Below are 23809 nucleotides of genomic sequence, written 5' to 3'. Positions count from 1 at the left end.
TGTCAAGATGCCCCTTAAATGTCACTATCGTCCCTGCTTCCACCACCTCCTCCGGTAGCGAGTTCCAGGCACCCACTACCCTCTGCGTAAAAAACTTGCCTCGTACATCTACTCTAAACCTTGCCCCTCTCACCTTAAACCTATGCCCCCTAGTAATTGACCCCTCTACCCTGGGGAAAAGCCTCTGACTATCCACTCGGTCTATGCCCCTCATAATTTTGTATACCTCTATCAGGTCTCCCCTCAACCTCCTTCGTTCCAGTGAGAACAAACCGAGTTTATTCAACCGCTCCTCATAGCTAATGCCCTCCATACCAGGCAACATTCTGGTAAATCCCTTCTGCACCCTCTCTAAAGCCTCCACATCCTTCTGGTAGTGTGGCGACCAGAATTGAACACTATACTCCAAGTGTGGCCTAACTAAGATTCTATACAGCTGCAACATGACTTGCCAATTCTTATACTCAATGCCCCGACCAATGAAGGCAAGCATGCTGTATGCCTTCTTGACTACCTTCTCCACCTGAGTAGCCCCTTTCAATGACCTGTGGACCTGTACTCCTAGATCTCTCTGACTTTCAATACTCTTGAGGGTTCTACCACTCACTGTATATTCCCTACCTGCATTAGACCTTCCAAAATGCATTACCTCACATTTGTTTAGACCTTCCAAAATGCATTACCTCACATTTGTAGAGCCGGAGCAGGTTTCGGAGATGGAATGGAGTGAGGTCGTGGTGGGGGGTATACGCGCAAGGATGAGAATTGTAAAATCAAGGCATTGCTGGACCGTGGGTCAGTGTAGGTCAGCAAACACAGGAGAGGTGGGTGAACTGGACGTGGCGTGAGTTGGAATTTTGGATGAGCTCAAATATACAGAGAATATCACATTGGTACCGTACGGGTGTCCCTGTGTGTTTGGAGCTAATTCACAATTTTGGAGCAGATTATGGGCTACTATAACCCTGTATCCAACGAGCTTCACTATAGCTGAAGCAAAATCACAACACTGGGAATGCTGCAAATATGAAATTTATTTTAAAACGCTGGAACGCTCAGCAGGTCTGGCAGTATCTGCGGAAAGAGATATCAGGTCAATGAAGAACGGCACAATTTTAGAAATGAATTCTTTTTCAAGCCGTGACCGAGCCTGGGTAAAGCGGGAGAAGGGAAGGAAGAAAAGGGGATGACCTGTGATAGAACGGAGGGAGGACTGATTAAATAATACACTATACCTGACCAGGAAAGGCTGACTTATCCTGATGGGAGAAGAGGTCCATTTCCCCAGCACCAACATATTTCCCCCAGATATTTCACCCAAAGTTGTGGGTAGCCCAGGTGGCTAGCACTGTAGCTTCACAGCGCCAGGGTCCCAGGTTCGATTCCCCATTGGGTCACTGTCTGTGCGGAGTCTGCACGTTCTCCCCGTGTGTGCGTGGGTTTCCTCCGGGTGCTCCGGTTTCCTCCCACAGTCCAAAGACGTGCAGGTTAGGTGGATTGGCCATGCTGAATTGCCCTTGGTGTCCAAAAAGGTTAGGAGGGGTTATTGGGTTACGGGCATAGGGTGGAATTGAGGGCTTAAGTGGGTCGGTGCAAACTCGATGGGCCGAATGGCCTCCTTCTGCACTATATGTTCTATGAGTGCCAAATTCAGATAAGCAGAAGAAAGAAAAACAGGCTTGGTTGACTCTTGAACTATTGTACATAAATGCCTGCCCATAACATCCTAATAATATTAATATAACATCCCATAATGTTATATGCCCAAAACATCCTACTAATATAGGTACTGTGTTAATTGTATGTCAATTGTGTTTAATTATATGCAGGTGGAGACATTAATTAGGGTTTCACTATATGTAGTAGGGCACTTGGGGCTGTTAATTAGTTCATTTCTTTAATTTATTGTTCTACCCAAGAGTATAACAAGACACTTATTGAAACTGGTGTAGTTAGGAGTTATATGCTTGTAATGTGTCACTCAGTAAATAAATGCAAGACTCAGTAAATAGTGGCTCCATTACCATCCCTCACCTTCTGGCTTTCTGGAATAGAAAATACATGGGTGTTGTGTAGCCTGTGCTACAGAGAGAAGCTGAACAATGGTGAGCCAGCCAGGTGAAAATTCAGAATGAGCCAAGGATTGGAAATGGTTAAAATAGACAATGCAGATTTATATCACTGATTGATTTTTGTATCAGAGACAGGAACCCTTTGTTCACTTCACAGACCCACGTATTTCTTTCCAAAATAGAGGGCGATCCGTGTTCGCAGCCATTCGATGGAGACCATGGTGTCGAGTCACAAGAAGCACCACAGCGGAGGGTTGCCAGGTAGCCAGAGTGGCGGGATCCCGCACAGCGTCATGGAAATCATCAAGCACCCACCTAACGTGAGTACACGTCACTCCATCCTTAGACAATGCAGCAAAGTCCCATTCGGTAACTGATAGCCAGGTGTACCAGGAATTCCCTAGGTAGAATCAGCCCATTGCACGCATCAGTCTATTAGAGGGCAGTCACTCCCCACAGAAATAGGGGGGAACAAACTACAGGAACCTAGGATTAAGAGGATTTATGTAAATCTCCATAAAACTGATGGTGGGCTTGTTCCCCTCCATCATGACGAATTTCATTTACGAATCACAATCGTTGTTAATTTTCAATATCCAAAATTATATTAGAATTAAACTGATTTAGAATAAATTGTACTTTAGATGATCTGTACTTTAGACGATCTGCCAATCTCTCAAATACATTCAATTACTGAAGTTTATGAAAGCTTAGAGAATGTGACAGGATATCAGACCTGCCAACATCAACAGCTAGATCAGCCACTAAGGGCCTAGAGATAGTTGTCAGTCCTACTGAAGCTCAAGTGCAGGAATGGTGAGTTCAGAAATATAGGGTATCCATTTGATGCAACTGTACATGACACCTGCAAACATACAAGCTATGCCACTCGGCCCCTCGAGCCTGCTGCACCATTCAATAAGATCATGGCTGATCTGATTGTAGCTTCAGCCCCACACTCTTGCCGACCCCCGATAATCTTTCACTCCTCTTGTTAATTAAGAATCTATCTAGCCTTGCCTCAAAATATTCAAAGACTCTGCTTCCGCTGCTTTTTGAGGACGAGAGTTCCAGAAATTCACGGCCCTCTCAGAGAAAATACTCTCCTCACCTCCGTCTTAAATGAACGACCCTTTATTTTTAAAGTGACACCCCCTCCCCCACCCCCGTTCTAGATTTTCCGACAGGAGGAAAGATCCTTTCCACATCCACCCTGTCAATGCCCCTCCGGATCATAAATGTTTCAACACAGAGCCAGGCCTGCGAGAGGTACCTCCGAGTGGACACTGGTCGGGCACTTCATGATTCCGATTTCGGTCCTATTTGCACTGATGGTTCGGGCATTATGGTAGTTGGGTGTTCAGTGAAAACGCTTCAAGCCCATCAGTCCACAAGGTTGGGCCAGTGTCAAACCCAAGAAGAATTTGAGGTTAGCTCTTAGTACAATAATATTAGCCTTGGAGTAATGTTCTTGTCGGATGGCTTAATTTATTAGAAGATAAAGCTAAAGCAGTAAACGATTTATTAACATTAACTGTGGATAAACTAGGGCAGCACGGTGGCGCAGTGGGTTAGCACTGCGGCCTCACGGCGCCAAAGTCCCAGGTTCGATCCCGGCTCTGGGTCACTGTCCGTGTGGAGTTTGCACATTCTCCAAGTGTTTGCGTGGGTTTCGCCCCCACACCCCCAAAATGTGCAAACTAGGTGGATTGGCCGCGCTAAATTGCCCCTTAATTGGATACTCTAAATTTCTTTTAAAAAGAGGAAAAAAAACTGTGGGTAAACTACATACAAGACAATCGATGAATAACAGTAAAGCGAGCAACCTCTCTCTTCAACCTCCTCCAGCCAATCTGAGGTCAGCTGACTCTAACATTCACATATATACCAGTGAGACTCCTAGTGATCAGTCGGTTATTTATAACATAGCCATGATATCACTATGCTTAGCTCGTGGCTTCATGTAACCACAGGTGCTACCATATCCAACAAGTAGTTTAACCCGTGATACAAACCCTGCCAGCGTCATCAGGTAAAGGGAATCAATTGCAATCAAAGGAGTTTGTCAACTTCTGCTGACATCTAAACCACAACTGCTGTTGGCCTAGTCTAGCGACCCATATCTCATCCATTTCTGCATTGACGCAGCAATCTCCTTGTGTAGCAAACTTCTCGTTTATTTTGGCAGCAAGCAAAGTTACTGAAGAGCCCAGTGAAAAGAAGATCAGCTCTCTTTCCTCGACCCCATACAAGCTCAGACAGTCAATTGGACGGCAGACCACGCTGGTAAGTGTGTGGCCTCCAGAGTGCCTTCTCTGCTTGGTTTTTCTTCAATTACTTTTGTTGTTTTGTCTTATTTTACCTCTGCTTCACTTGTACCTTACCGACCTTTTTAATGTCCCTGGTGATACAGGTAAAAGTTAGAATCAATGAAGAATTATAGAAGCTTGCGGCACAGAAGGAGGCTATTCAGCCCACTGTGCCCGTACTGATTCTTTGAAAGAGGTTTAGTCCCACAACCCTATATTTTGACAGTAACCCTGTAAGCTCCTTTGTCAATACTCATTCAACTCCCTTATCAAGCTATTGAGAGAATCTGCTCCCACCACCTCATCCGGAAGAGCATTCAGATTTAACAATTCTCTAAATGAAAACATTTTATCTCATCTCCACCCGAGATATCTTTTCTCCTTACTCTTTTATGGGATGTGGGCCTCGCTGGTTGGGCCAGCATTTGTTGCCCATCCCAAATTGCCTTTGAATGGAGTGGCTTGCTAGGCCATTTCAGGGGGGCAGTTAAAAGTCAACCACATTTGCTGTGGGTCTAAAGTCACATGTAGAGCAGACCAGGTAAGACTGCAATCCTTGGCCAAACACTAGGTCAGCACTTATCGATCATCCCTAATTGCCGTTCAGCAGGTGATAGTAAGCCACATTCTTGAACCTCTGCAGTCTATGTGGCGCAGGTAGACCCGCAGTGCTGTTAGGGAGGATTTCCAGGATTTTGACCGAGCGACAGTGAAGGAATAGTTCCAAGTCCGGCGGGCGTGTGACATGGAGGGGTAACTTGCAGGTGGTGTTGCTACCATGCAGCTGCTGCCCTTGGCCTCCTAGGTGGCAGAGTTCATGGGTTTGGAAGATGCTGTCAAAGGGGCCTTGGCGTGTTGAAGTTGATACAATGGAAAATTGGATAACAGAGGGGCCTACCTGGCATCTGCTATTTGACATCAAAGTTTAAGTGATCGGCACTCTAGCCCTGCACACCGCACCCTAACCCCAACACTGCCGTACGCCATGTTTTAATTGCTGTTGTCCCAAATCTGTGGCCCATATTTCACCTGTTTCTGCAGTGACTATATCTACAATGGAAAAACATTTTGAGATAAAACTTGAAATGTGCTGCGACCAGTCTCTGAAGGACAGGGTTGCCAACCCTCAAGGATTGCCCTGGACTCTCCAAAATCGATGGTTATTCTCCTGGGCATTGCTGCAAGCAACGCAGGAGATACATCTGAGCGACATTCACAAAAACATCGAGTGTTCCTTTTAATTTCCTCTGGACACTTTTTGATGTGTCCTAAAAACATTGAGGTGGCGAAGGAAGGTTGATTGGCTGGAGGGAGCAATTGGAGGCATGAAATGCTCCAGAGGTCAGTCCAACCAGAGTTGGTAACCCCATCTGGGTAATAGCGTTGTAACGAACATCGGGGGTCGTGTCAGCTCCCCAACCAAGGCCTTGGCAAACGTCGGAGGCCATGGGACGCCCAGCCTATCAGGACAAAGCGCGCGCGATTCCAGCAGGTGGGGGGGGGGGGGGGGTGTCACCTTTGGCGGGACCCGAAGATCCGAGCGGCAGGAAAGGCTGGAAAATCCCCCGAGGTCTTGTGCGAGGAACCTGGAATTTGTTGTCTAGGAGGGCATTGAAAGTGGAGACGATGAATGATTTCAAAGGCAAATTTCAAAAAGGACATTGGAGGGGAAGAAACGTGCAGACTATGGGGACTGAATAGGGATCACTGGATTTCTCCACAGAGAGTCAGCACGGAGTGGCTGGGCCAATTGGCCAACTTTTGTCCGTAATGACTCCAGTCTATGGCCATGACTAGGAGCCTGTGATGAAGTGCTTGGTATGTAAACTCAACCCATGCTGATGATTTGGGGGTTGCCAGCTCCAATTGCAGAGTTCCCTGGAGATGCCCACCCATAACTGCCTCACCCAGTCAAACAGTCATTTCTTTTCACTTCCAATATTTTATCCAACTACTAAGCTGTGAAAATTAACAGTAATAATTTAATGCCCCGGGAATTTGTGTCATCCCAGGTTGCCCACAAAGGTGTCCATGAGCTTCCCCTTTATTGCTGGACACTCCGTGGCAATATTGGAGAATTTTCAAAGAAGTCCCGACCCTTTAAAGATAGTTACTCAGTGACCAGCCATTTGTTTTTAACAAATGATGATTATGGTTAGATGAGCTGCTTAACAAAGCTGTAGATGCACCTTAATTAATTTGGATGTTTGACCATTCTGACTGAAAGTATCTGAGTCAGGCAGCCAGCTATTGAATCAAGACGAGCAGAAGGAGCAGAGCAAAGGATAATGCCGTGTTTCAGAGATACTGGCAGACTTTTGGGCAGCTTATTTATGCTTGTTCTGGTCAGACAGTTGCAAGATTTTTAAAATTATCATCCTGGTTTCCAAATCCCTCTGATGTTTTCACCCATTCCTATCTCTGTAACCTGAATCAGTCAAAAACCTCCCGAAATCCCTGCGTTCCTCCAACTCTGGCTCTTGACCATCCCAATTTCCTTTACTTCATCATTAGCAACCGTCCCCTCAGCTATCTGGGCCCGAAGCCCTGAAATTCACTCCCTAAACCTCTCCACCTCCCTAACCCCCTCGCCTCCTGTAAGACATACCTTGAAACCTATCATTATCACCAAGCTTATGGTTGCCAGTCTTAATATCTCCTTGTGTGACTTGGTGTCAAATTTCCTGCACTGCGGTGCAGTGGTTAGCACTGCGGCCTCACGCCGCTCCAGGGACTCGGGTTCAATTCCAACTTTGGAGTTTGCACTTTCTACCCGTGCGTGCATGGGCTTCCTCCAGGTGCTCCGGTTTCCTCCCACAGTCCAGAGATGTTGGGTGGGTGGCAGGTTGGGTGAATTGGCCATAGAAAAATTGCCCCTCAGTGTCGAAAGATGTAGAGGTTCGGTAGGGTTGCGGGGATAGGGTGGGGGAAGGGAGTTGGCTAGGTATAGTGCTTCTACAGAGGGTCGGTGTGGACCCGATGGACTGAATGGTCTCCTTCTGCACTTCTATGCTAGGGATAAATCGTTTGATGCTGTTAAAGCGGTGTGGTTCATTTTAAAGATCAGAGAATGTAGAAATTCCCACAATGTCCCTTCCCACAATTGAACTTTTCCACCTTTGTGATGTCTATCTTACTTTACACTTAGAGGGTTCCTAGTTGTTGGTTGTTGCTGTCATGTAAATAGTTTGATTCTTTAAAGGTAAACCTTTAGTAAGAAAAAAGGAGGAAGTTGAGCAATGATAACATGTACTTTTAAGGGGGCATATCTGTCAATCATTACCATATAGACAGGATGTGATGTATTAGTCCCATGACTTGTCAGCAGTCTGCAAGCAGCAGGGTAAAGAATAGATGCACTATACTTGGCTCCCTAGTAAATCTATCTGCATATAGTCTTATAGTCAAATTTTTAAAAACACGTTATTGTTTCACCAACCCTTTTGTATAATTGAAATGAAATGAAAATTGCATATTGTCACAAGTTGGCTTCAAATGAAGTTACTGTGAAAAGCCCCTAGTCGCCACATTCCGGCGCCTGTTCGGGGAGGCTGTTACGCGAATTGAACTGTGCTGCTGGCCTGCCTTGGTCTGCTTTCAAAGCCAGCGATTTAGCTCTGTGCTAAACAGCCCCTGTTTGGTATTGGTATGTTGGTATGTTAACACGGTAAAAAAGAAGAATATAACATTGGTGATCGGCAGAATCCCTCAATTCTATTTGTAAGATTCAATTCTCATTGGTAGTAGTTATGATGTAGCGAGTGCAAGATTGAGATTACAGAGAATTACATAGAGATTTTCAACATGCCATTCAGCCCATCTGGTGTGTGATGACCCATGCTCCACCCCATATCCTTGTGTAGGTTGACCCATACCCAAGGCAAATGCTCTTTTAGTTGAAGCCAGGCAGCCACGATATGCACAATTTGTTTGGGGTATAAATGGGACTGATTTCACAGCACCAGGACTTGAGGTTATTGTAGAGAGTCCTGTGATTCCAAAGTTTCGCGCCATGACTTGCGTGACGTCAAAGACACAAATACAAAGGGCGAATAGTTGACACCCTCCCTAAAGGTGGCATTGACATGTTGACTCTTATTTCTCTGTGGCAGTGAGAGTCTGTCGAGTTTGACGAGGACCCCAGAAAGTGGCCAGCTCTCATCGGACATCAGGTGGGAAACATCCTCCAACCCAAGCTCTCCTGAAATGGGTCCCAACAAAGACAGGTAACGTCAGCAGCGTTAAACACCAGTGCACACCTCTATCAACATTTTTCAATAATGTTTTTTTATTTGAAATACTATCCTGAACAGTATGTATGATAGGAGGAAATGTGGCCAAGAGCTGCTCATGAGTCTTTCTTGTTGAGCTTGCTTATACTTATTAAATATTGCATGGGTGTAAAAGGCATTGAAGTGCCCAATCAGCCACCATCATATTAAATGACGGGGCAGGCTCGTCCGGCTGAATGGCCTACTCGTGTTCCTCTGTTTCTATTACCTTTCCCAAGCAACAGAACCATGGGTGTTGGCCCATGTCCTTCCAATCTGTTGGCGCTCCAGCTATGTGCCATGTTAATCTACCATCTCTCTCTCTCTAAGGCTTGGTCACTCCCATCGTTCACTCGCCCTCAAATCCTAATTGGAGCCACTGTTGATGGCGCTCCCATGCCGAGAGACGAAGGCAGCACCGTATGGCATAATCCTAGCCTCTCATGTTGTCTTCATTATTCTCCAGCAGAGCCTTCAACAAGCTCAAGGAGAATGGCCGGGGCAACATCTCCCGTTCCTCGTCGAGCACGAGTAGCTTCAGCAGCACGGCTGGCGAGAATGAAGCGTTGGAGGAATACGAGGCCGGCACTGTGAGTATATATAGGATGTTCCATGGGGAGAGCTGCTGGAACAGGTACATGGCACCAGGGACCTGGGTTCGATTCTGGCCTCGGGTGACTGTCTGCGGGGGTTTCATCCATGTGCTCCAGTTTCCTCCCACAGTCCAAAGATGTGCAGGTGAGGTGGATTGGCCATGATAAATTGCCCCTTGGTATCCAAAGATGTGCAGGTTAGATGGGGCAGGAGAGTAGGCCTAGGTAGAGTCTCCTTCGGGGGGTTGGTGCGGTCTCGATGGACTGAATGGCCTCCTTCTGCACTGTTGGTATTCTATGGTGAAATGGATGTTGTTATGGGCCAGGGTTTAGAAACTCCAAAGTATATTATGAAGTCCGCCTGATCTACAACCTTTATGTTGAATTTGGCAAGGATGGGCACAAGAACCTTACCTTCAGGAGTGATTCATCAGTCTTCCCAGACACATTAAGCAAAATAAGCAATATTCTAAGAACTTAGTCAACATTTATATAAACACACAGCAAGAATTTTTATCAATTACAAACATAAAGACACACTACAGCTACAGTAACTTATGTATAACAATGAATGCCCCCTTAACTGTTCCAATTCAAAAACAAAATATCATAAACCAAAAACCCTTTATTTTCAAGGGGCGTGGCCCAGCACTCTGCATTCTCACTTGAATAAGACTGGCTTTCCCTGAGATTCTGACCCCGTCTCACCAGCAGGCTTGAACCCTTCCGGAAAGCAAACTATACCTTTTAAGTTACCAAAGCAGGTAGCTGTAATCAGTGTTTTTTGTTCCTGGAACAACTCTTTAAACTGAAAAGAGAGCGAGACAGGCCACAACACTTATTTTCTCTGTCTGTAGTCCACAGCAGTGAAAACTGAAAAGCAAAAGTAAAACAAACCTCACAGCCACAGCTCAGCTTCATCCACAAAATGACATCACTGAAACCATGTGATAAGACAAAAACCTTTCTTAAAGGGACACCCCCATGATAATGAAGTTAACCTGACTGTCGCAAACTCAGTGTATGAAAGCCTTAACGTAGTTGGAGACAGTTTTTATGCCCAACTACACCCTCCAGAATAATTATTTTTGAAATTTTAGAGTACCCAGTTAATTATTTCCAATTAAGGGGCAGGCAATTTAGCATGGCCAATCCACCTACCCTGCACATCATTGGGTTGTGGGGGCCAAACCCACGCAAACACGGGGAGAATGTGGAAACTCCACACGGACAGTGACCCCGAGCCGGGATCGAACCTGGGACCTCGGCGCCGTGAGTCAGCAGTGCTAACCACTGCACCACTGTGCTGCCCCACCCTCCAGAATAATAGCAAAATAGAGCTGAAACTGGAGATCCGAAATATAAGCAGAAAGTGCTGGAAAAATTCAGCAAATCTGGCAGCATCTGTTGGAGAGAGGAACAGAGGGCGCGATCTAACCAAATTGGAACAGAGTCCCGTGGCCAGCACGTTTAGCCAGATGTTTCCCAAGAAACACCTCGCTATCTATCAGGGCTCTGTTTCAATTCAGAGCCTTAGCGGGCAACAACACCCTGCTGAGGCTGCATTTAGTCTCCTTTCCTATGCTGAGGAGCTCCACTCGCCAGAACTCCCGAGTGCAGGAGGAGAAATGTCATCCCGATCTATTGACCCCCCCCCCAGGCGCGAACCCCCCTCCCCAAAGTCCCAACTCATCTATAAGGGGTTCGTCCTCTTCCCACCACCCCCTCCCCCCCAACCCCACACAGGGCATGAAGATCGGATTTGAACCTGGGTCCCTGGCGCTGTGAGGCAGCAGTGATAGCCACTGTGCCACCATGCCACCACCTAAAGGAGGTACTGGATTGGGAGAAGAGGGTCGTTGTCACCCATGTAACCCAAGTTTTCCCTTGCAGAAAAAAAGACGAGAAAAAAATTATAGGCCCAAATGTTCCCTTCAGTGGCAAAGAAATAACATTCCCTGCTCAGCTCACATGAACTGCCACTGACTCATCGCGACCTTGTCAGTGCAGATATCTAATAATGAAGGGTTGGTCTCCGGTGTGGTGCTGTCTACAGGGGATGTATGGCATCTGTCAACAGGACAACCAACAGCGAGGCTCTTTAACCAATCAGAATGATGTATCCTCAGTCAGGGCTGAATTTTCCTGGCCCCAGGGTTGAGGGGAGAGGAAGTGGAGTTGGGGGTTGCCAGGGAAACAGAGGGGAGCCGTGTTGGAACAGCTTCGCGCCTCCTGGAAATGTTTCCCTGGGCCGAGTGGGAATACAGATTGGCTGCCCAATCCATTTTTATTATTACAGCAATATTCAGGCTGTCCTGTAAATAGATGGTAACTTAGGAGACTAATTATTGAGCCTTGTTATATCATTTCCCGACTGATAAACGTTCCTTCTGTCCTTACAGGGCAACCAGCCACCCATTTCATCACCATTCAGACAAGATGTTTTTGCCTACAGCAATGAAAACCAAAGTGGCTCAAGCCAAACCAGCTTGTGCAAGAGCCCCACAGGTCTGTATGTCGAGACTATGAAATAAGTAATGCCGTGCTTGGCTTCTAGGTCTGCAGGTCATTGGAGGTAAAAGATTAAATGTAAGGTAAAGAGTTCTCATACTGTGTGGGGGTGCTGGGAATTAAGAGGTTAGTGGAGGAGATGGCACATTAGCTCCTGACTCCAACATAATGAGCTTGAGAAAGAAGACAAAGGGAGGTTCCAGGGAATATTGTCCTTGGTGTCAACAAAAGGGAGCTTGGAGCGTCTATAGTTGCTTTTTCCATGGCAATGGCTCAGCCAATCAGAGTTGATTTGTCAACCAATCAGCCCCCCTTTTCTCCTGTAGTATAAAGTGTTGTGACTGTTTGAAATTTGGCATTCTTGCATTTGTCCTGATGCGTGCGAGATGAAAAACTTTGACAACATGTCTCTTTTCAGCAGTGCTCAAGTTCTGTTCTACCAATCGATTGCTTTAATAAAAAAGTCACAACGGAAGATGCATTTGGAGGCTAGGTGCGAGAGGGACAACTTACCACATTAAACATTCACTCCCTCCACCACTGTCACACAGTGGCAATAATTTGCCACAATCTTAAAGATGCAGTGCAGCAACTCACTAAGGCTCCTTCAGCAGCATCTTCCAAACCTGCGACCTCCACCACCTAGGAGGACAAGGGCAGCAGGCAAGAGGGAACATCACCACCTGCAATTCCCCTCCAAGTCGCACACCATCCTGACATAGAAATATGTCATTATTCCTTCATCGTTGCTGAATGTGGAGAAGGTGCGGAGCTGGGTCAGAGAGGTTGATTCCCAGTGGGTCAGAATGGAGGAGAGTTTGTGCAGAGGGTCGGGATTGAAAGCACTAGCAACAGCGCCGCTCCCGATAGCCCCGGGGAAGTACTCAGGGAGTCCGGTAATAATAGCTTCGTTGAGAATTTGGAGGTAGTTTCACCAACACTTCGGGTTGGGGGCAGGGTCATGGGAAATGCCGATTCGGGGGAACCACTTTTGAGCCAGGGAAGTGGGATGGAAATTTTCGGAAATGGGAGGAGAAGGGGATTAAGACACTAAAAGATTTGTTTCTTAGGGGTCGGTTTGCAGGATTGAAGGAGCTGGAAGCGAAGTATGTGCTGGAGCAGGGGGAAATGTTTAGATACATGCAGGTTCGAGATTTTGCCAGGAAGGAGATACAGGACTTCCCGGTGGAGCCGGCCTCCACATTGCTGGAGGAGGTGCTGACGACAGGGGGACTGGAGAAGGGGGTAGTGTCGGCGGTTTACGGAGCTATTTTGGAAGAGGAGAAGGCACCACTGGAAGGGATCAAAGCAAAGTGGGAGGAAGAGTTGGGAGAGGATATGGAGGAGGGGTTCTGGTGTGAGGTGCTCCGGAGAGTGAATGCCTCCACCTCGTGCGCGAGGTTAGGGCTGATACAGCTGAAGGTGGTATACAGAGCACACCTCACGAGGGCGAGGATGAGCCGATTCTTTGAAGGAGTAGAAGATGTATGTGAACGTTGAAGGGTGGGCCCTGCTAATCACGTTCATATGTTTTCGTCCTTTTTTTTTCCTGTCCAAAGCTAGAGGATTACTGGAAGGAGGTTTTTAGGGTAATTTTTAAAGTGGTGCACGTGAAACTGGACCCGGTGTCCCCGGGAGGCCGTATTCGGGGTGTCGGACCAGCCGGGGTTGGAAACGGGTGCGGAGACAGATGTTGCAGCCTTCGCCTCGTTGGTCGCCCGAAGGCGGATCCTGATGGGATGGAGAGCAACCTCTCCACCCTGTGCCCTGGCGTGGCGGGGGGACCTGCTGGAATTCTTGACTCTTGAGAAGGTTAAGTTTGAACTGAGGGGAAGGATGGAGGGGTTCTACAATTCATGGGCGTTATTCATTATGCACTTTCAAGAACTGGATAACATCGAACATTAGTTGGGGGGGGGGGGGGGCGTTGGGGGGAGGGGGAGGCGGGCTGTGTGTGTTAATGGCGACTATGGGTGATCCCTAATTCCTTTTTGTCATTTGTTTGTGTGAACATGCGGGCTAATGCTTGGGGTTTGGTGGGAGGATGGGATCGTTGTTATTGATATGGGGATTGACATATTTGTTACTGATTATTGTTTATTGTTGGTGGGTGCAAATTTGGGAGAAAATGTGAAAAAGGGAGGAGAATAACATTTAAAAAAAAAAAAATTCCTTCATTTTTGCTGATTCAGAATCCTGGAACTTGCTGTCCAACAGCACAGTGGATATACCTACACCACAAGAACTGCAGCAGTTCAAGAAGGCAGCTGAACACTTGAGGCAATTAGGGATGGGTAATAAATGTTAACCGCATCCCAAGAATAAATTAAAAACAGGATATGGGAGCAGAATCCAATTGTGGGATAGCCTTGAACTTTAGGCTCATCTAAACTATGAGCGCGATTTACCGGCCTTGTCATGCCCGACTTGGTGAAGCAAAGAGGCCGTTGAATTTCACAAGAGGCCTCGCTGGCCGAAATCAGATCCGCATATTTAAATTGGCTTTACAGGATCTAACAACCTCCCCAGCGAGGCCTCGATCAGGCACCGTTTAGTACTGATCCACACAAACGTGGACCAGGCGTAACGGCACCTGGGAGGTTTTCCAGGCCATTGGAGATCCTGGGTGGCTGGGGACAGGGCAGGGTGGCCCCATGGCTCTCCCTCTGGCTCCCGGTTATCTTGGCACTGCCAGCTGGCACGGGCACTGCCAGGATGCTGAGGTGGCAGTGCTGGAGTACCCAGGTGCCAGGGTGACCCTGCCAAGGGTCAAGGCCTGAGGGGGGCCAGGGCCATGAAAGAGGGTTGAGCAGGGTTATGAAAGTTGGGGAGCGGGGTGAAGGGCGGGTATGAAGGGGTCTCAGAAAGGTTGGGGAATTCAGAGTGGGGGGGGGGCCTGAAAAGGGTGTGGGGCCCTCAGCGACCCTGTAGTGAGGTGCGCTCACTTGGGGGGTATGGGGTAATGACCATGGAGACTTACATTTCCCATGGGTGGGGGGTTGTGGCGGACCCTCAGCCTCACTTAGAGATCAGAGCAAGGTCCACACAATCTCGCGATCTCTGAGGGGCCGATCTGGCCAGCGGGTTCAGCTCCCTTGTGATGAAGCAATTTCTAAGTGCGGGCTTGACCGGGTAGAAACTCCCCAAGGCCCAAAAAAATGATTAAAGACGGGATTAAGGTGGCACGGTGGCACAGTGGTTAGCACTGCTGCCTCACAGCTCCAGGGTCACCGGTTCAATACCGGCCTAGGGTTACTGTCTGTGCTGAGTCTGCACGTTCTCCCCGTGTCTGCGTGGGTTTCCTCCGGGTGCTCCGGTTTCCTCCCACAGTCCAAAGATGTGCAGGTTAGGTGGATTGGCCATGATAAATTGCCCTTAGCATCCGAAAGGTTAGGTTGGGTTACAGGGATAGGGTGGAGGTGTGGGCTTAAGTAGGGTGCCCTTTCCAAGGCCCGTGCAGACTCGATGGGCTGAATGGCCTCCTTCTGCACTGTACATTCTATGATTCTATGATTTTCCGGTCCCCCAGCCGCGTGTTTCTCGGCCGCGCGCCATTCGTTGCCGCCGTGATTCTGTCTTCCTACCTCTTGTCAGTGGAATTTCCCATTGTCACCACCCCACGCCCCCGGGAAACCCACAGGCAGGGGTGCGCTGCCAGCCGAAAAAGTGAATCGCAAACTCGGCCAAACGCTTTGAAATGTGTTGGTTGAATTCCGCCCGACACGTTGAGGTGTCAGGTGGGTTTGCCCTAGTTGTGTGACTGGAATTCCACCGCCGATTGGCTTTGAAATGTCCAAACGCAAATCACCCGCTGAATACCTCCCATTCATAGTTGCCGGGGCTAAATCTGAGAGAGGGCCCAGGCCTGTCTGAATAACTTCTTGCAGGGACAGAGTGTAAGGAGAACGAGAGCTTTCACCAATTATAATGTGTTGGTTAAATTGCTGGACTCAAAGTCCAAAGGCTTGGATTAACAATCTGGAGAATGTGGGTTCAAATCAAAATTTTGACGATTTTGTCATAATATACACCAATATATCATGGTGCAGCCACACACTGATGGACACACAATGGGACCAATCAACATACACAACACCGCAGCCAATCACCAGTGAGAGCACACGCACTATAAAGACAGGGGACATCAGAGTTCCCGCTCATTCGAGTAGCAGCTAGCTAGGAGCACAGAGCTCACAGCCTGCAACACAGACATTCACCATGTGCTGAATGCAGCAACTGGTTAGGACAAGGCAAAGGTCTTTAGTTAAAGCTAGTTTCGTATTTACCCACAGTTCAAGTATGTTTAAATAGTTAACCTTTTAATGAAATAGTGTTGCACTCCTTCAAGTGTTGGTGACCTGTATGTGATCCAGAACACCCAACACATCATGATACCAGGAGTGGTTGCATACTAGCACTTCTTAGACCTATCTGCAAGTGATCTGCCTTCCGCCAGCATTCCGTCATCCTGCAACATGGACAACATCAGCCCGCCGCCGCCGCTCCACATCGCCGGCAACCTCGGGGCCAACTGGAAGATTTTCAAGCAGCATATCCAGCTCTTCCTCGAAGCCACGGACAGGGAGGGCGCCTCGGACACCAGAAAGATTGCTCTTCTCCTCTCCACGGCTGGGGACCATGCCATCCACATTTTCAACTCTCTCACCTTTGCAGATGACGAAGACAAGACGAAGTTCAAGACGGTTCTCCTCAAATTTGACACTCACTGCAGCGTAGAGGTGAATGAAAGTTTCGACCGCTACGTGTTCCAGCAGCGTTTGCAGGGTAAGGACGAGCCTTTCCAATCCTTTCTAATGCACCTCCGCATCCTTGCGCAATCTTGCAGCTACGGGCCTACCTCCAACTCCATGATACACGACCAGATCATTTTCGGTGTTCAGTCTGACTCCCTACGTCAGCAGCTCCTCAAAGTAAAGCAACTCACCCTAGCGACCACCATCGAGACCTGTGTCCTACATGAAAATGCCACCAGTCGGTACTCCCATATACAAGCGGCTGAAATGGCCCGGCAAGGTCCCCACGAGGCTGAACGGGTCCAAGTGATTGAGCACCTCCAGGGCCTCAGCCTGGATGAGGGCAGCCATTTTGCACGCTTTTCGCGGACTCCCACGCTTGTACGCACCAAACGAGGGGACGGCGACATGGAGGAATGTAATGCGCAGGCGCGCACCACGCAGGACCGCACTGCGCATGCGCGGTGGCGCAGCGAACGTGCTGACGTCACCACTTGCGGCAACTGTGGCTCCGCCCATTTAAAGCGGCAATGCCCCGCAAAATCTCGACAATGCCTACGATGTGGAAGACTTGGCCATTATGCTGCCTGCTGTCGAGCAGCTCAGCCTTCCAATTCATATCGCTTCAGCCAGCCTCGCAGGAATGTTCGGGCAATTCAACCCACGGTCACCAAGTCCGATTTCGACCTCCCACACAGCAGTGACACCGAGGACCCGAAGGAGCCTTTTCGAGTTGGTGTCGTAACGAAAAACAGGCTGTCCCCGAAGCAAAGACACCAGCCGCTGTCGGTATACAGCATCGATCCAGACGATGAGTGGTGTGCCACCCTGACGGTCAACCGGTCCCAAATACGATTCCGCCTGGACACTGGTGCCTCCGCCAATCTCATGGGGTGGTCTGCTTTCCAAAGCCTTCGTGTCAAACCAACCATTCTTCCATCAGCCTGCCAGCTATTGGACTACAATGGCAACATCATTCCTGCTACCTGCTCATGCCAACTCGAAGTGACGCACAAGTCACGAAAAGCCATCCTTCCTTTCGAGATTGTTGGCTCGTCAAAGGACTCTGCTTGGCGCACAGGCATGCAAGCTGCTAAACCTCATTCAAAGAGTTCACGCTCTCCTGATGACACGTCTGCCTTCCAGGATGCTGACTTCAGGGCGCAACTCAACGCCATCATCAACCAGCACCGCGATGTCTTTGAAGGCATGGGCACGCTCCCATATACATACAAGATCCTACTCAAACAGAACGCCATGCCTGTGGTGCATGCACCTCGCAGAGTCCCAGAACCCCTCAAGGACCGCCTCAAGCAGCAGCTGTAGGACCTCAAAGACCAAGGAGTGATCTCCAGAGTTACGGAACCAACCGACTGCGTCAGTTCCATGGTGTGCGTAAAAAAGCCTTCCGGCGAGCTCAGAATCTGCATTGATCCAAAGGATCTGAATCGCAACATAATGAGGGAGCATTACCCAATCCCCAAGCGCGAAGAGATCGCATGCGAGATAGCTCGCGCCAAGCTCTTCACCAAACATGATTCCTCGAAAGGATTCTCGCAAATTCAACTAGACCGATCCAGCAGGAAACTGTGTACCTTTAACACTCCTTTTGGCAGATATTGTTACAACAGGATGCCGTTTGGGATCATATCGGCGTCAGAAGTGTTCCACAGGATCATGGAACAAATGATGGAAGGCATTGAAGGTGTTCGCGTCTATGTCGACGAGATAATTATTTGTCGCCTCCAGCGCGTGTTCAAACGCATACGGGAGCAGGGCCTACGCCTCAATAGAGCCAAATGCTCCTTCGGCCAGACGGAACTCAAGGTCCTAGGGGACCATATCTTCCAGTTGGGTGTGCGGCCGGATGCGGACAAGGTGGCTCCCATCACAGCCATGAAAAAGCCAGAGGATAAGAAGGCAGTCCTCCGATATTTGGCATGGTCAACTTCCTAGGGAAGTTCATCCCTATCCTCGCCTCTCATACCACAGTTCTCAGGAACCTGGTCAGGAAGATAATAGACTTCCAATGGCTTCCTGCCCACGAGCGCGAATGGAGAGAACTTAAAACCAAACTTACCACGGCCCCGGTATTGGCCTTTTTTGATCCAGCAAAAGAGACAAAAATTCCGACCGATGCCAGTCAATCCAGCATTGTGGCAGTGCTCCTGTAACGCGATGAGGCCTCATCATGGGCCCCCGTTGCATATGCGTCACGCGCCATGACCCCCACGGAACAGCGTTACGCGCAGATAGAAAAGGAGTGCCTGGGCCTCCTGACCGGTGTGGTTAAGTTTCATGATTATGTGTATGGCCTTCCCCAATTCACCGTCGAGACCGACCATCGCCCGCTGGTAAATATAATACAAATAGACTTGATCAACATGACACCTCGCCTCCAGCGCATTCTGCTCAAACTCCGGCGATACGACTTCCAGCTGGTATACACCCCAGGCAAGGACCTGATCATGGCCGATGCTCTGTGGCCTTCGTGGCCTCCAAACTACCGGCCACGGATGAACGCCTCGTTCAAATTCGCCGCAAGACTGCGGCTGACCCCCTGCTACAGCGTGTCATGCACCACCTAACAGACGGGTGGCTCAAGGGCCAATATCCGCAGTTCTACAACATCAGAGACGATCTGGCGGTAGTCGATGGTGGGTCCTCCTGAAGCTGGACCACATTGTTATCCCGCACAGCATGCGCCAGCTCGTCTTGGAACAGCTACACGAGGGCCATCTTGGAGTGGAGAAGTGCCACCAATGGGCCCGAGAGGCAGTGTACTGGCCCGGCATCAATGACGACATCACCAACACAGTGCTCAACTGCCCCACCTGTCAGTGGTTCCAGCCGGCCCAACCACGTGAGACCCTACAGCCCCATGAGTTGGTCACGTCCCCTTGACCCAAGGTCGGCATCGACCTGTTCCACGTGCTGGGCAGGGACCACGCGCTGGGCAGGGACTATGTTCTGATTGCAGACTATTTTTCCAACTACCCGGAGGTGGTACGTTTGCACGACACCACATCGTCTGCAGTCATCCGTGCCTGTAAAGACACCTTTGCTCGTCACGGCATCCCACTCACTGTGGTGTCGGACAATGGCCCCTGCTTCGCAAGCCAGGAATGGTCCAACTTTGCCAGGAGGTACAACATTGTGCATGTGACATCCCTGTACCCCCAATCCAATGGCAAAGCGGAGAAGGGCTTCCACATAGTCAAACGGCTCCTCTGCAAGGCTGCCGATGCGGGATCCAACTTCTACCTCGCCCTGCTGGCCTATCGCTCGGCCCCACTGTCCACTGGCCTGTCGCCAGCCCAGCTGCTCATGGGTTGCACCCTGAGGACGACGGTGCCGTCCATTCACGTCCATTCGACCACGTTCCGGTCCTTCAACGAATGCAACTGTCTCGTGCACAGCACAAGGCGGCTCATGACCCCGTGCAGCTGATCCCCCTGCTCTGGTTCCAGATGACAACGTCCGCATCATTCTTCCGGATGGTGGCTTGTCCGCAACCGCTGTGGTTCTTCGGCAGGTGGCTCCCCGCTCGTTCCTGGTTCGTCTACCAGATGGTTCCATTCTGCGCCGTAATCGACATGCCCTTCGTCTCGTTCCGCGCTCACTACGTGATCCTCCACTGTCGCCTCGCCCTCCTGCTGACCCTGACCTGGACTATGCAGAGATCCCGGTCACTCTGCATCCTCCTCACTCTGATGCAGTCCAGCCCGCTCCTCAGCCGGCGGCTCCCGACCCACCCTTGAGGCGGTCAACCAGAATTCGTCGCCCACCTCAGAGACTTAATTTGTGAACTTTGTGCACTAATGGATTCTCTGGTCTGTTCTGTTCTTCCGTTTAATCGTTCAAGTGGTTTGTATATAGTGTTCATCTCGTTATTTGTGTGTCAAACTTTTTTCTGCACCAGGTACCTTCCCATGTAAATAGCTTAGTTTTATGTACATAGTCCTGTAAATATTTTGCACACACGTAGTCAGGAACATTCGCCACACACTATTTATTGTCACGCAGGCACATTTTTGTATATAAAAGGGGGATGTCATAATATACACCAGTATATCATGGTGCAGCCACACACTGATGGACACACAGTGGGACCAATCAACATATACAACACCGCAGCCAATCACCAGTGAGAGCACACGCACTATAAAGACAGGGGGCATCAGAGTTCCCGCTCATTCGAGTAGCAGCTAGCTGGGAGCACAGAGCTCACAGCCTGCAACACAGACATTCACCATGTGCTGAGTGCATCAACTGGTTAGGACAAGGCAAAGGTCTTTAGTTAAAGCTAGTTTCGTATTTACCCACAGTTCAAGTATGTTTAAAGAGTGAACAATTCAATGAAATAGTGTTGCACTACTTCAAGTGTTGGTGACCTGTATGTGATCCAGAACACCCAACTCATCAGATTTCAATTCCATTTTTCCAAACTCTGGACGTGAAAGCTAGTGTCGATAAAAGTGAGCACTTTGCCACTGCCCTTCAGGGAAGGGAACCTGCTGCCCCGGCCTGCTCAGGCCCACATGTTACCCTGGTCACGCACCAATGTGGCTGATTCTCTGAAGTGGCCTACCCAGCCATTCAGAACAAACCCTCCACCCCATTTTCTCGCCGATTAGTCGCCATGGGGATTAGTGTTCAATGCCTGCCGTCCCTGTCGTTGACTCCCATATGCTGATAATCAATAAGGGACACGTTTTCCCAAAGGCAGGAATGTCTCGGACCTCAGAGTGTCGGACGATCAGATTGCTGTGCTATCAGTTTATTTATTGAAAGCATGGACTCTGAAAACGAAACCCGACGATAGGAAAAGCCGATGTTAATCGGCGTGCACGAGAGATAGGCAGTCTGATTGCTTGCTGCATGTATTCACCTGCACTTCCGGCCGCCGTTTTCGCGCCGGCCCCCGCGCAACATGGCGGAGCCCTACAGCGGCCTGGCGCGGAAGAAGAGAGGCCCCCCCCCCCCCCCCAGAATGCGCGCGCCCGCTGATCTGTTGCCCCCGATCGCAGTCCTGGTCATCGTGGAGGCCCCCCCCCCCGGAGTCTGATCCCCCCCCCCCCTCCCCTCACCAGAACGGCCACGACCAGCCGCCACCATGAGCTCCCACTGGGTGGAACCAGATGTAAACCACGCCGCCGGGAATGCGGCGGGAACTCGTCCGGTCTCCTCGAAGAATCGCCGCGGGGGCCTCTTTCAACGGCCCCCGACCATCGCCACGTCGACCGCGCGCATGCGACTGGCGGGTCCGCAGGGAATAGGCATCGCGCCGGATTTCCGGTGTCATCGGCTATTCTCCGCCCCGCGCCGGGCGTGGAAGGTCGGAGAATCCTGGCCCCAGTGTCTGTATCTGAAACAGGAATAACAGCCAACTCTGAAGGTGGAGCCCTGAATTTAAGGCACATTGTTGCTTCACAACGCCAAGGCCCCAGATTCGATTCCCGGTTTGGGTCACTATCTGCACGTTCTCCCCGTGTCTGCGTGGGTTTCCTCCGGGTGCTCCAGTTTCCTCCCACAAATCCCGAAAGATGTGCTTGTTAGGTGAATTGGACATTCTGAATTCTCCCTCTGTGTACCCGAACAGGCGCCGGAATGTGGTGACTCGGGGATTTTCGCAGTAACTTCATTTCAGTGTTAATGTAAGCCTACTTGTGACAATAAAGATTCTTATATGAAAGTTGACCCTCTGTTGCTTGTCCGAATAACAAAAATAATTGCACTTGAGAAGAGTAGTTCCTTTTGTGAAACATCTGGAGATAATGTGGTATGGTGCTGGGATACCTGGTGTACACTCATGATCTACAGTGAGAAGTGAGCTAACCAAATGCATCTTGGGCTTATCTTGACTTCTCTCCTACCCTTTCTAACCTCGAGGGTGCATCCAGTATTGACCCCCTTCACTTGTGTGTCTCAATTGAAAGAAGGAGCTGAGGTTAGTCAAAGCTTGGCAGCCACTGTCATGAGCTGATATCTGCCAACAGCATTCATCTAATTTCTCAATGTTTATTTTCCTCCCCAGATACCACAAAGTGTAAAACCTCTCCGAGAGCGACTTTGAAATTCAGATTTGAGAAACTCCATCAAAGCTCAAACCCAGTAAGTATGGAGCACTCAGTCCAGCCCTTTCTTTGTAATGATTCAGCACATTTGAATAGCTCCTCAATTAAAACTTCTTGTCGGTTTTACCCTGTGAGTTGGGGAGTCTCCGCGCACCTTCAGAAATGGCGGAACGGACCCAATTCCGGGATTCCTCATTCCTGGTGCCCGCCCCCCCCCCCCCCCCGCCAGCACATGAGTCTGGGCTGGTTCGAGACGCGAGCCTGCATCCTGCACTCCTGATCTGGCCAGCTCCACTGTGGGAATAGGCATCTCCTAGCCACCTGCAAGCTCTGTGGAGTCGGTCCAGCTTTTTACAGGCTCATAGATCTCAGCGGTGTCGTAAACCATAGTCTGAATGAAGGAAACATTTGAAAGGTAGCTTAAAAGGTCTTGCCCATGTCCCCTTGCCAACCAGTGCCTCTCTACCCAAACCCCAATGGCCCCTTATACCCTGAATGCCAACCTATGGCACTTCCATGCCCATTCACGCAGTATACACTTCGTACAGAAGCAATGAATCCTATACAATGGCATTTGCAGAAGAGCTTTAAAAACTGTCTTTCATTCATATCTTTATTTTGAAATATCTGCTTTCATTACAACCCCATAAAAGTGAGAATAATTCTGACTTTTAAATTTTTTTTGATAAATCTAGAGTACCCAATTCTTTATTTTTTCAAATAAGGGGCAATTTAGTGTGACCAATCCACCTACCCAACAAATCTTTGGGTTGTGGGGGTGAGACCCACGCAGACACGTGGAGAATGTGCAAACTCCACACGGACAGTGGCCCAGGACCGGGATAGAATCCAGGTCCTCAGCTCTGTGAGGCAGCAATGCTAACTGCGCCACCGTGCCGCCCATAATCCTGACTTTTTAAAGTATCAGTAGCAGAAACTACCTGCACTTTACACCTCTTTACCTTGTGTAAATAAGCATTGTGCAATTGACAAAATAGATCTAAGGAAAGGAACTGTCAATACAACAAACTTTACTCAAAGGAACAGCTGCTTCAACAGACTAATGGATGTCTGGGCTCCCAGCCAAGAATGCACAATGAGACTCGAGATACTGGAAATCTGAAATAAAAACAGAAAATGCTGGAAACACTCAGTAGGCCAGGCAGCATCCATGAGGATAGACAAAGGGGTAATGTTTCAGGTCAATGACTTGTCATCAGAA

At 49.1% G+C, this 23809-nt stretch overlaps 1 protein-coding gene across 9 annotated transcripts in view; it reads left to right on the top strand.

Annotated features, from left to right (window-relative positions):
• Nucleotides 1-23809, top strand: part of LOC140386893 (rap1 GTPase-activating protein 2-like) — a 618530-nt gene that overhangs the window by 583202 nt on the left and 11519 nt on the right. For 7 of the 9 annotated variants that reach the window (XM_072469730.1, XM_072469728.1, XM_072469734.1 and 4 more), the window contains 6 exons: nt 2255-2392; nt 4261-4358; nt 8494-8607; nt 9119-9242; nt 11648-11753; nt 22548-22624. In XM_072469730.1, the coding sequence (XP_072325831.1) occupies nt 2255-2392; nt 4261-4358; nt 8494-8607; nt 9119-9242; nt 11648-11753; nt 22548-22624 (657 nt within the window). The remainder of the gene's footprint in view (nt 1-2254; nt 2393-4260; nt 4359-8493; nt 8608-9118; nt 9243-11647; nt 11754-22547; nt 22625-23809) is intronic. The other 2 variants (XM_072469729.1, XM_072469737.1) reach the window with 1 other exon arrangement.

The sequence above is a fragment of the Scyliorhinus torazame genome, chromosome 12 (assembly GCF_047496885.1).
Source record: "Scyliorhinus torazame isolate Kashiwa2021f chromosome 12, sScyTor2.1, whole genome shotgun sequence".
In the NCBI taxonomy this organism is placed as follows: Eukaryota; Metazoa; Chordata; class Chondrichthyes; order Carcharhiniformes; family Scyliorhinidae; genus Scyliorhinus; species Scyliorhinus torazame.
Note: the sequence above shows the minus strand (reverse complement) of the source record. Positions and strands in the feature narration are given on the sequence as shown.